The sequence below is a fragment of the Pristiophorus japonicus genome, chromosome 5 (assembly GCF_044704955.1).
Source record: "Pristiophorus japonicus isolate sPriJap1 chromosome 5, sPriJap1.hap1, whole genome shotgun sequence".
Lineage (NCBI taxonomy): Eukaryota > Metazoa > Chordata > Chondrichthyes > Pristiophoridae > Pristiophorus > Pristiophorus japonicus.
In genome coordinates, this window is record NC_091981.1 from 108,572,825 (window position 1) to 108,586,664 (window position 13,840).

The window sequence follows — 13,840 nt, forward strand, 5'->3', positions numbered from 1 at the left end:
CAAAGGAGCACTACAAATATCACTGGTTAGGTGTAGCCTTAATTAGCTACTGATCCCACTCGGACGAATTTAAAACTTACGTTATATACACACTGGGGTAGAAATTTGTTTTGGCTGGTAGTGCGACACATGCGGCATCGCATCGACTGCCTGTTATACAATCCGCTCGATATTCAGTTCCATTGGGTTCTATAGAACAGGTGGTCCATTTGCACTACCGCCCAAAACCAATTTTCTACCCCTATATATTTTATAATATGTATGATTTGGTTCTAGTCAAGGGGCACACATCTGCAAACTTTAAATGATCTTCCATTTTTGAATTAATTACATTTTGTGAATGTATGCAAAAAAGACTTTCAGTTGTGAAACTTTTAGTTGTAACACCCAAAGAAAATCAGATTGAGTTCAGTATTTATCCAATTCCACCCTCTAGTGGTGGTGTGTGTATTGTAAGACAGGATCATGCCACATCCCTTGTGTTGCAGTCATTTAGAAACTTGTATAGCTTTTATCTTTGCTCTCCCAAACCACCACCCGCCCCCCCACCACCATCAGCTCCTTACCTGAAAGTACAGGTACAACGTCTGAAATCCGGCAACCTCAGGACTGAGTCCGTGCCAGTTTTTGGGTTTTGCCGGATTTTGGATATCGCTGTTGGCGTTCCTCACCGCCTGCCGATTCTCACGGCCCCCAGGCGCTGCGTTTTTTTACCGGTTTCCTCGTCCCTCGCTGCCAGTGTTGCCATCTTGGCCGCCTCCGGTTTTCGGACAATTCCGGTTTCCGGATTCAGGACGTTGTACCTGTATTAACTTATAATGGTGTATAACTTGGTTCCGTAAGCCTTTAATCCCCCCCCCTTTCGTATGTCGTACATGACGATCAGGAGGTTAATTTTTCACAGGAAACTTAATCGTGGACTAGGATCCCAGGTACTAAAAGATATATAGCACAGGTGGCCATTCGACCCATTGTGCTTGTGCCGGCTCTTTGAAAGAGCTATCCAATTAGTCCCACTCCCATGCTCTTTCGCAATAGCCCTCCAAAATTTTTCCCTTCGAGTATTGATCCAATTGCCTTTTGAACATTATAATTGAATCTGCTTCCACCACCCTGTCAGATCAACGTAACTCGCTGCCTAAAAAAATCCTCATGTTGCTTCTGGTTCTTTTGCCAATTGCCATAAGAAATTTAACTTAATCAATTACCTTAAAGCAGTGGCCTGGTTGTAAGCCCTTAGACTTATTTTACAGTTATGCATTGATTTGAGTTGTTGGCCTTTCAGAGACGATGTCAGCTTTTTTTGAAGCTGTAAGTATTTCCATTTTTGTAGGTTGAGGTGATATATATAATACAAAATAATTTTTTATATATATATTCCATCTAGTAGTAACTTGAAGTATTGCCCTTATCAACAGACTCCAAAACCATTTTTCTCCCCAAGTATTTAAGTAAAACCGCATTGTAAAACTTTACTGTAACTAAATCAAGAAATAATTGCTAATCAATGTAAAAATCACCATTTTTTCCCCCCTTAAATCTTATGTGACAGAGGATTGAAATTTCTGAAGGGATTTCTGGAAGAAGTGAACAATGGAGAAAAGGACATCCAAAAAGCACTAAGTAAGTCTGAGTTAACTATTTTATGGAGTTGCTTTCCTGATACTCTGCACTTAGTCAACATAGTGGGAGGGGGAGAGGAAAAGGTTGATCAAAAAGAAAGAACTTGCACTGTTCACATTCTTGAAACACCCTAAAACAGTTTACAGCCAATTAACTACTTTTTGAAGTGTGAGTGTTGTAATGTAAGCAAACATGGCAACCAACTTTCCTCAGCAAGGTCCCACAAACAACAATGAGATAAGTGACCAGTGGTGGTGTATTGAGATAAATGTTGGCCAAGAGAACCCCCTGTTTTTTTAATAGTTCCAATGGGATTGTTTATGTTCACCTGAGCAGGCAGGTGGGGCCTTGGTTTAATGGCTCATCCGAAAATTGGATAGAGTGAGTGAGCATTCCACAGGATGTGTTGTTGTATGATGTGTTAACAGTTTGGGGGAAGTTCTGTATTTGCTATTTAGATATCTGCTTTTGACCAGCTGTATCTTTAAAGGAATCCTATTGCCTTTGCGATAAGGGAGATATAAGTCACTAAATCACTTCACATAACCAAAGAGAGTTAGCTAGCCATTTTTATTAATATAGGTACAACGCCCGAAATCCGTAATCCTTGGGATTGAGTCAGTTCCTGTTTTAGCTTTTTTCTGGATTTCAGACAAGAAAATCAATAGTCTGAAATCCGGAATCCCCAACCGAATCCGTGCCGGGTTTTGAGCAGCGAGGCCCGAAATCCGGCAAAACTCGAAATCCAGCACGGATTTGGTCAAGGATTCTGGATTTCAGACTTGATTTTCTTGTCTGAAATTCGTAATCCCCGACCAAATCCGTTCTGGATTTTGGGTTTTGCCTCAAAAATGTCCGTATTTCAGATGACTCCATCAGCTATGCGCAAAATGTCCAGTTTTCGGACAATTACGGTTTTCGGAGTTCCAGATTCGGGACATTGCACCTGTATTGCCTGTACTCGGAAATGAAATAATCTCGACAAGGTCCCTTTTCATTTCTCTATAGTTTGCTTATTTTCTAGTCAAGTGCCCTTGTCCTTGACATTTTTTCTTTTATTACACTGAATCTAATTATACTGTGGTGATTGTTTCCTAAATGTTGGCCTACAGTAAGGGTGCCGACTTGCTCCGATTCATTGACCAGAGCCAGGTCAGGTAGCAACGTATTGGGGCAAATTTTAAGCCCCCAAGGGCAGGAGAGGGTTGAGGTACAGCAGGAGTGCTCCACGTGGCCCCTCAAACCTTCTGCAATCGGCTGACCCCCCCCCCCCCCCCAAACTAGTGATCCCAGTCCCCAGCTTCCCTCCTCGATTCAGACCACCCCCCTTCCCAATTTCCAGTCTGACCTCTTTCACCCATCCCCACAGGTCCTTAGTTGCAGCTTCCAGTTAATCTGGCTAGCTGCCAGGTGGGAGAGTAAAAAATTGCTAATGAGGTCCTGCCGTTAAATTGAAACAGCATTAAACTGCTAATCCGGTTCAGTCCCACTGGTTCATATGGGTTTCCAGATATTCTGAGAACGCTGAACTTTTGCAGAAAACTGGATTTGTAAATTCCCAAACGAAATCTTCCTCTGTTCAAATCAAGGTGATCCCAACTTAATGTGATGGTTTGGTGTTCATAATTACAGCTGGCTAGATTTGTTTCCATTCCAAACACTCACTTTAGCAATTTGTGTATTATGCTGATGGACCAGCTCCTGGCTTCTAAGATACTATTTATAGTTTGGAGTAAAAATTGCGTTACTATTTTCCACATTATTTAGACACACTGGTCAAATCAAGAATTCCCATTTAAGCAGGAAAAATGAGAACCCCTTGAGGGTCAACAAAATTCAAAATGGGTTTTAAGACTTTTTTTTGTTAGCGATCCTATTCTTCTGGCATTGCTAAATGATGACCAGCATAATTATTCAAATAACTTTTCACTGTTTCAATTCACTTCTATCCTGTTTAATCTTTCCCTCTGGTTGCCTTCCCCCCCCTTTGATCGGCACAGTTCCTTCATTCTTCAATAAGGGGTGTAACAAAACACTAATTAGAAAGTGCACTATTCCAGTCCTCTGGTGCTGTGAAACAGCAGTCCTCCTACTTCAGAATATTTAAGTGCTGAGTAAGGATGACATGGAATTGGAGGCTAAGGCATTGGGTGAGGAAAAGTTTGAAAATCTGATGAGTGGAAATAAAGTATTGTCCTTGTTCTTGTTTTGTGTTTGTCGGTGTGCTGCAGCCGTGAGTTTTTGCTCCAATACACTTGGCCTGCTTTGTCTTGCACAATTGTGATGTTTTTGTTCCACTGATTTGCTGGTAACTGCACAACACCTTACAGCCAAAAATATATGTTAAACACCGGTTTGGGTGGAACAGTTGAATGAGCTGGATTGCCAGGACAGTTGCATTGTTTGCAGTATATTGGGACTGCCATTTGAAATTTGGCAATACCAAAGAAAACTTAGCAATATTTTGATGAAGATCTGATGAGGTACCTTCCCTCTGTTATAAAGTCAGGAATGGGGCTGTTCGCTGATGATTCCACAGTGCACAACTCCATTAAACAAATCCTCTGATAATGAAGTAGCCTATGCAGTGGGACAACATCCAGGTTAGAAAAGTGCCACATAACAGTCATGTCACAAAAGTGCCAAATAATGACCACCTCCAACAAGAAAAAGCTAAATTCTCTTGCCACCATTGCTAAGTCTCCCAGTATTGACATTTTAGGGCGTCAGCATCGATCAGAAGCTTAATTGGAACAGCCATATCAATAACATGACGACAAGAGCAAGACAGAAGCTGAGTACTGTACAACTCGCCTTCTGACTCCTCAATGTCTCTCCACTATCTAGTCAGGAGTGTGATGGAATACCCCCCACTCGCCTTGATGAGTGCACATGCAGCAACACTCAAGTAAGTAATCCTCAGGAAGGACATAGTGGCTTTGGAGGGGGTGTAACGCAGATTCATCAAAATGGTACCGGGGCTAAAAGGGTTAAATTACGAGGCTAGATTGCATAGACTAGGCTTGTATTCCCTTGAATATAGAAGATTAAGGGGTTATCTAATTGAGGTGTTTAAAGTGATTAAAAGAATTTATAGAGAAGATAGAACAAAACTATTTCCTTTAGTGGGGAAGTCCAGACCAAGGAGGTGTAACCTTAAAATTAGAGCTAGGCCATTCAGGGGTGATGTCAGAAAGCGCTTCTTTACACACAGGGTAGTAAAAATCTAGTAAACTCTTTACCCAAAATGCTGTTGAGGTTAGGTCAATATAAAATTTATAAATTGAGATTGATAGATTTTGTTAGACAAGCGTATTATGAGTTACAGAACCATGAGTAGATGGAGTTGAGATACAGATCAGCCATGATCTAATTGAATGATGGTACAGGCTCCAGGGGCTGAATGACCTACTCCTGTTCCTATGGGCCCAATATTGGCCATACTTGCATCAATTTTTTTGGAGTAAGTTTTTCTGGCATAAGTTAGAAAATGTCATTTTCCCCAAAAAATTTGCTCCAGAGAAAGTCAGTTAGGTATGATTTTTTTTTTAGGTCAGTTTTTTTTTCAAAAGGGGGCGTTCCCAGACACTTAGGACAGTTTTGGCCATTTATGCCACTTTGGCTAGCAAAACATACTCCAAATCCACTTAGGTCAGCTTATGTGGCCAGCTCTGAAAAACCTTGCAGCCAGTTAAGAAAACGCAGCGCATATTCGGCAGACATTAGGGCAGGGATAGGGGAGGGAAGGGAACTGGAGAGGACCTCAACAACCAAGCAGCAAACATTAAGGAAAAGCTCAAACCATTAAAATACAATAAAAAAAGAAGTAAATCCTACCTTATCTTTAAAGTCTGCCCAGGAAAGGCAGCGGGCTGGTCTGTGCGTGAGGCCAGTTGGCCTGGGATAGGGGAGGGAAGATGTGCACCGGAGAAGTCACAGCTGTGGGGCGGGGGGGGGAGGGAATGCCGCCGAGCGACCTGAGGAATTGCAGCTCGTGGGTCTGGAAGTCTCATTTTCTCCTTCCCCCACCCCCCCCCCCCCCCCCCCCCCAAAAAAAAACTCTCCTCCTCCCTCCCACCCCCCCCGCCAATCAAAAGTTTCAAGCACAGCCACTAAGTAAAAAATAAAAGCAAAGTCCTTACCTGCCCAGGAACTCGGCAGGCCGGCCGGCTGGTGCAGGAGTCCACTTAGCCGGGGGACAGGGTGCGGTGAGATCAGGCATCCCTTCGGCCTGGGATAGGGGCTGTGACCATCTGGTCCTGCTCACAGCCCACATGACACACTGGGAGGGCAGGAGCGTGTGCGCAGCTCTCACTGAGCGTGCGCGCAGGTGCCGGCAGTGCTTTCTGCGCTGGCTTGTTGCTCCGCCCCCTCCTTCAGCCTCCACGCCACGCCATGACTCCGGGGACTCCGAAGAGCGGCCAAGATGGGGCCCCTTTTTTCTGGTGCCCTTTCCAGCGTGCACAGTTGGCGTGCTTCAGGTCAGTGCGCCAAAAAAAGGGGTTGGGCAATGTTGAGCCCTATGTTACTAAGTAGCTTGACACCATCCAAGATAGAGTAGTGTGCTTGATTCGCACCCATGATATTTAACTCAATATACAATCCCCTCCATCACCAGCATACTATAGCGTTAGTATGTATGATCTACAGAATGCACTGCAGCAACTCACCAAGGTTACTGCAACAGTAGCTCCCTCCTCTGCAAGCTCAACCATTCATCTGGACAAGAGAAGTAATTTATTTGCAACACCTCCAAGTTCCTATCCAAATCTTCCACTATCATGCCTAGAGTCATGTATTACCTTTCCTTCACCATCACTGGATCACTATCCTTGAATGGAGACACCATCAGGACAATGACTGAAGTAGTGCAAGGATAAGGCGCATCACCACCTTGGGGCAGCTAGGGATGGACAATAAATGTGGCCATACCAATATTACCCACATCCAGAGAATGTTATTTTTAAAAAGGAGCTAGGATCTTTATATACAAATGACTACTTAGTATAATTCTGCCACGTCACAAGCAATCAATTAAAGAGCAAGACCAAGAGCATTAAATCAGTCAGTTAATCTACTCTGCTCTCCTGCAGATCAATTTAGTTCAAAAATTGGAAGAATGGCTCATTTCCTGGCAATCCCAATCCTCTTTGATTCTGGAGGATGCCATTTTCCAGTCACGAATTGATTACGATTGCAATAATTAACTGGAGATTTTACGTCTAGCTTTTTGCTAATGAGTTTGCGTGGAAACTTCAGCCTTATTTCACCTAGACAAAACTGGTGCCGTGTATAGTGCATTCTAGGTGCATTTTGCCGTTTGCACCCCTTCACACACGCACGTGTCTATTTTCTTGAAGGTCCTGACCTTTGCATAAAGATGAACTTTTTGACCCCTAACCCTGTAGGTAAATTTAGGCCTATCTTTGAATAGCGGTAGCTTCTGCATTTTTTGTTGTAATTTGTTTTGTGTTTCCATTGTGCTGATCTTAACCCAGCAGTGGTGAATTCCTGTTGATTTAGAAAGAGAATGGCATTGTTCATTTCTGATCAATTTCCTGGAACTCTTCGGTGTGAAGAGAGAGAGAATATTTGTGAATTATAGTTATCCAGCCTGTTTGGCAAATTATTGATGTAGATTGAATTGGGTATTGTTTCCTACAATTATATATCGTTTTTAAATATTCTGGATTTTTATTATCTTTGCACAAAATTGTTGTTTTTGTTCTCTTGTTTAGATACTTCGTATGGTAGAACGCTGCGACAGTACCATGGTTGGGTTGTTCGAGGTGTCTTCGCAGTAAGTTTAAAAAATATATATACATCTAGTGCACTTGTTTTGTGCATTTATTTAAAAAACAATGAAGTAAGTGTGATTGACTTTTTCTCACATTCACAGTTGGCATTAAGAGCAGCTCCATTTTATGAAGGTTTTATGGCAGCACTTGCTGTAAATGAAGGAGATGAACAGAAGGAGACGTTCTATGAAGGAATGCAGAGAGATTTAAACCAGTATCTTCCAGCCATGGGGAAGCAAATCGAGATCTTGGATGCTTTGTATGAAGAATATAACTTAGAATCTGATGAAGTGGTATAACGATAAATCAGTGTTCCTCAATGTCGACTGAAAAGGAAGAAATTTTACCTTTTTGGGGCCTCTGAGATCACAAGTGAAATGTGCAGCAACACGTTGGTTTGTCCGTTTCAGTCAAGCCCATTGCTTTCATTTGAACTACATTCTGTTGAATTCCAAAAATTGAATACGTGTGTACTGAACAAATGAACATTGGATGTACATTTCTGTACATTGGACTACTACATAATTTAAAACATTTGTATAACGATAGTGACATATTTATAGGGTTTTTTAAATCCAAGCATCTTTGAGCCCAAATGTGTGACCATATTCCCCAACCAAAATGGCCAACAACGCCTCAAATATTAAAAAATGAATCCCAAGCAATTTGAACCACTAATCACTGTTTATAATAGGTATCATTGTAAGTTACTCCTGAAAATAATTGCATTGTATTCTATTTTGTTTAAATTTATGAATGCATAAAATCTGCTCAAGTGACTGAGCTACGTAAAAAGACTTCTCCTCTCAGCTCAGAATCTGTTAGTTTTTGGCACATTTTAAATTGTTGAGATTCGTGCGAAAGAACAAGGTGCTTAAACAGCTGGCCAGTATCCAATAAATCAGTGCAGCCCTTCATATATTCATAAAGGACTTGCCTGAAAGCAGCTCCAGTCAGTGCAAACCATCTAATAATGTATGGATTTATTATGGTTTATGATGTGATAAAGGAGTTTATGTTGATTAAGGCAAAGGACACACTTTTTTAATCCACTCCATAACCTTATACACAGCTATAATGCAATTATGTTTTAAATCTGATTTATTGAGAGTTCCACTGAACTTTATTTAGGATGAAAGCAACTTTTGAGGATGTTACAGCGGAACACCTCTGACCTTTTTATGGTGCTTTAAGCTGCAGATTTGTTTTGGCCTGGTCTATACATACTAATCCATTCAACTATTTAATTACATTTGCCTATTTTACCTGTTCCAGTCCATAGAGACCAAAAGTGTTTCTGGAGTGAAGTGATCACAAGCTAAAAGCAGTATTGTACCTCATTAAGTAAAGGGACAAAAGAAATATCAGTCAAGTATATGCCAAAATAATCCATTTCTCGTGCAAACTGAATGCACAGGCTTCTGCAGACCACTGACTAGGGCACTGGGTCGATGATCTCTCATCCAAACCACATTCAGGAAAGAGGCCTGGGCTATAAAGGGATGTCATAGAGGAAGCTGACATGAACATTTTAAAATAATTGCTCAATGTTGAGAAGTTGCCAGCACTATTTTGGCTAATGTATTGCCATTACAAGGGGTGACTGAGCTAACTAATTTAGTCTAGTTTTTAGACGTCTTTCTATAATGCATTAAATGGACAGTGTACTTAATGTGCAATTATAGCCATTAGAATTTATTTAACCTGAGAAATGCACGGTGTGTGTATATATATATATATATATGATATATTTTGTACTTATTTAATAAAAAATTGCACTTTTATTATGTTTGATGCAGTTGGAATTGTTCATAGGAATATTTGGTAGTTGTCATAAAATGGCTAGGCTGTAAGGAAATTCCAATTCAGAATGAAATAACAAGTGTAAGAAAAAACAAATTTGAAATTTTATATACAATTTCATCTTAAGAATGGGATAAAGTGACTGACCTGAAATCCCAGGAGATACACTCTGCCAATCTAGACCCAATCCAAAATTGCAGGGTACGGACATGAACTTAATCGAGGCCAGAGGCCTGCGCTCTAGGAGTCAATCAGAAGCACTCGCCTCAATAGCGAGCCAGAAAATTGGAATGGTGCCATGCTGTTCTGATGGTACAAACTGATGCCTGGGAAGGGCCGAAACAAAAGGTCAGTCATTTTTGGGTTATGCTCTAATGGAAGCAAAAGATGGTTTTTGTATTTCAGCAATGCTACCTTTCATTTCTCTCCTCAAGTACTTTGAGGCCACCACAGCCCCACCCCCCACCCCCCACCCAATCCATCACTACTTCTCTGCCTTCCGACTCCTGCTGTTATCTCAAACCTGAATCCCCTTGAAATAAACCCTCTCCTCACATACTCCTATGGTGCATCAAGGCACCTTTTGTTGCTCCTTAAGAACAGCAATTCCAACTGCCCCATTTTCTCTCTCAGACCTTTAAATCCAGCACACCTGCTGGGATTAACCTCGCCAACCTCCATCCCTTCCCACTCAGCCCACCCACGACTGCCCCTTGGACATTGTTTGTAATTCAAACACCACACCTCTCTGCATTTCTTCAATGTCCGTTCCCTCATGAATAAGGACCTTGGCACCATAACATTATTGTGAATGATTGTATTGACATCCTGGATTTGACTGAAACCTAGCAAACAGCTGGCGGCACCTTGCTTGTTATGAAGATTCCCCACTTGGTTATACTTTCTACCACATGCCCTGTCCTAACGGCTGCAATGGCATTGTGGCCTTCTATTCCTTCTACACTCTTTGGGTGAAAAAGTTTCTCCTCATTTTGGTCCTATATGGCTTACCCTTTAGCTTTAGACTGTGTCCCCTGGTTCTGGACTTCCCCCAACATCTTTCCATATAAATTCTCCAAACCTTATTCATTGTCCTCGCATCTTTTGTGGCTTTTATGTTCTTGTGATCTGGACCAAATGCAAGGCCATCTTTCATTACTTGCTTGTCTCCCTCGCCACCCATATCCCCCTATCTCTATTCCAACCCTGTTTCATTCTGCATCTGCTTTTAGTAAAACAACTACCTCTTCTCACCCCCCGCAACCACCCCCCCCCCCCCCTCCTCCTATCCCCATGTACAGTTCCAAAAACACGACTTACTAGCGCTTAGCTCTTCAATTACAATATCTCTGCAGCTGTTAAGGTTTTCGGTCATTCCCTTTTTTTGTCCTTTTCACTAGAAAAACCTTCATTATCTCCCATGGTGGTTGTTGCCCCTGTTACGATTCCCATCTTTGCTCACTCAAGTCCAAAGGGTGCAGACTTAAGCTCAACTATCTTAACCATTCATTACCATATCTGGCTGGACCACATTAAGTTCTACTGGGCTTCACTCTCCTTTTCTAAAACCACCCACTACTCTAGGATCATCTTGAAGGGCTTCTTTCACTGCTACCAATCACTCTTTCACTGCCTCCTTTATTGTCACCTCTAATAACAAATGTGAAGAGTTCAAATTGCAGCTGTTGAAAGAACACAGCAGAGAGAGATCAGAATGATTGCGGGGATGGTGCGATTGGATTATGAGGACCTATTTTTTTAATTTTTATTTGCCATACTGGGAAAGGGTTGAGAGGTAATATGATTGCTGTTTTTAGGATTCTAAAAGGACTAGATAATGTAGGCCATGATTACTATTCTGGACAAGGTATAATAGCTAGAGAACCAGAGGACACGGACAGCACATCGAGTGGTTAATTAAAAAATATGTAGAAATAGAAGGGAGGGGCAGAACAGTTTTGCGGCCGGGACACATGCAAGTACAGGTTTCCCTCGGGTCCTACCAAACTTAACGGCAGGACCTGATTACCATTTTTGTAATCTGTTGCCTGGCTTGATTGAGAAGCTGGCTGGCTTCCGACCACAGCCGGGGAGCTCAGAGGAGGGAGAAATCCGGGGGGGGTGTCATCGATGGGATCGTTGAGGAAAAGATCATGCGGGCGGGAGGAAATTGGGAACCTATCGGATCGTGGGGGCTGCGGTGGGGTTTGATCGCTGGACAAGTTGACAGGTTTACTTGATGGGCTGGAGGTAAGCACTCCTGCTCCTCCTGACTCACCAGCAGTGCTGGAAAGGCACTTGCCTGTTCCATACAGCAGCCCTAACCTTCCTTTAGTTGCCGAGTTTCCTGAGCGTTAAAGCTGGAACAGGAAAAAAAAATCCGAGGAGCGCAGTCTCACTAAAATATTTAAATGGTGACCCGCCTCCTGGGAGCTGGTGGGTTGCCCATCTTGCCTCCGTTAAAACCAGAGGTGGGTGGGTTCGGGTTTGAGATTTTTTATATGTTTACTTCCAACCCGACTCAAACCCACCCGTTTTGAAGGGCTAGAAGTTCCCCCATTATTTCAGTAAGCCAGCGATAAATCTATGGAACAGACTCCCTAGGGAGATAATGAAAACAGATAGCGTTAATTCATTCAAATGCAAATTGGATAGATTTATTTGAGAAAGTATTTTCCGACACAGTATTTGAGTGACTTGAGACATGAAAACTGTCAGGTGTAGCATGTTTGGGAGGAATAGGTGACATTGGACCTCGAGTTCCAAAGCTCTCCATCACTGGAGGTATCCTCGCCTCATGTCTGGGTCTGCTGTGGACTAATTGATATAGATTGATTACCATGATTAGCCAACAACTCCATTATCATTGTATCATGTGACTACCAGGTTGATTGAAGGCAAACTAGATGGACCGTGATCTTTTATTGTCTAGAAATTCTACTAAACAGCTGCCGCCCAACTTCCATTCTTGATCCCCATACTAGATGACATTGTAAATGGATCCCTCTTGGACTGACACCCTCCCTTTTTAAAATAGCCATCATTAGCCTCTCCTCAAAAAAAAAACCTACCATCAACCCATCTGTTCTTGTGAACTACTGCCCCTTTTCCAACCTCCCTTTTCTCTTCAAAGACACTGAACCTTTTCTCACTTTCCAGATCCATGCCCATCTCTCATGCATCTTCTCATTTGAATAACTCCAATCCGGTTTTCCCGCTCCACAGCATCAAAATGGCTCTAATCAAAGTCACAAACGACGTTCTCTGATTGTGCCCATGATACATCACCTTGCCTCTTGCTCCTCGATATTTTTGCAGTCTTTCCAATGGTCAGCCATAATCTTATTGAATGGTGGTGCAGGCTCGAAGGGCCGAATGGCCTACTCCTGCACCTATTTTCTATGTCAACCACATCATCCTCCTCCAACACCTCTCTTGTCCATCTCTCTTGTCCTTGCATGGTTCCATTCTTACCTATCTAGGCACAGCCACATCTCAAGCAGTCGATTCTCTTCCCACCCACTCATTATCAACTTGAGTCCCTAATCCTAACTCCTCATCTACATGCTGCCTCATTGCAACATCAGCTATAGCTATGAGGCTAGCTCCTGCATGCGACACAGATCTGTCTCCACCACCCCTCTCAACCTGTTTTCTGTGCTGTCAGACTGCTTGTCATCCAGTTTTGGATGAGCTATAATTTGCTCTACTTGAACATTAGAAATCCCGAAGTCATCACCTTCAGCCCTGCCACAAACTCTTAACCTTCACCACCGATTCCATCCCCCTCCTTGACCACTGTCTCCGGTTGAACCAGATTGTTTGCAACCTTTATTCTATACGACCCCGAGCTGAACTTCTGACCCCATATCCACGCTATTACAAAGACTGCCTACTTTCCCCTCTGTAACATTGCTCATCTCAGCCCACCTGCCAATGAAACTTTCATTGTACCATTGTCACCTCCAGAATCGACTATTTCAATACTTTCCTGCCAGCCTCAGGAATCTTCAATTCATCCACAACTGTGCCTGTATCCTATCCCGCATCAAGTCCTACTTGCTCTTCACCTCACTGACATACATTGGCTCCTGGTCCTCCAACACCTCATATCTAAAATCTTAGAATCAGAATGATACAGCACAGAAAGAGATGATTTGGTCCATCATGCCTGTGATGTGTCTTTCATAAAACCATGCTGACTCTGCTTAATTGCATTATTATTTTCCAAATGTCCTACCACTACTTCCTTAAAATTCGTCCAAATCCCCTGCTCTTTACCCAAAGCCTTGCAAATTTTTCCCCTTCAAATATTTCTCCAATTCACTTTTGAAAGTTATTATTGCATCTGCTTGCACCACACTTTCAAGCTATACATTTCAGATCATAACCACTCCATTGCAAAATATTCAACCTTGCATTTAAATCCCTTTATGGCCTTGCCCCTTTTCTATTTCTCTAACCGCATTCAGCACTACACCCCCTCCCCATCCCCCTTCACCATCCTTCTGGAACTGTCCATTCCTCTGACTGGCCTCTTGTGGAACCCTTTTGCCTCAATTAATGGTCGTGCCTTGGCCCCATGCTCTGGAATTCCTTTCCTAAACCCCTGCGCC

At 42.5% G+C, this 13,840-nt stretch overlaps 1 protein-coding gene across 1 annotated transcript in view; it reads left to right on the top strand.

The window, feature by feature from the left end:
• The window catches only part of plekha8 (pleckstrin homology domain containing, family A (phosphoinositide binding specific) member 8), a 74,552-nt gene extending 65,359 nt beyond the window's left edge, over nucleotides 1-9,193 (top strand). The window contains exons 12-14 of the mRNA XM_070880843.1: nucleotides 1,553-1,623; nucleotides 7,362-7,423; nucleotides 7,523-9,193. Coding sequence (XP_070736944.1) covers nucleotides 1,553-1,623; nucleotides 7,362-7,423; nucleotides 7,523-7,720 — 331 coding nt within the window. The 3' untranslated portion in view covers nucleotides 7,721-9,193. The remainder of the gene's footprint in view (nucleotides 1-1,552; nucleotides 1,624-7,361; nucleotides 7,424-7,522) is intronic.
• The last annotated feature ends 4,647 nt before the right edge of the window (nucleotides 9,194-13,840 follow it).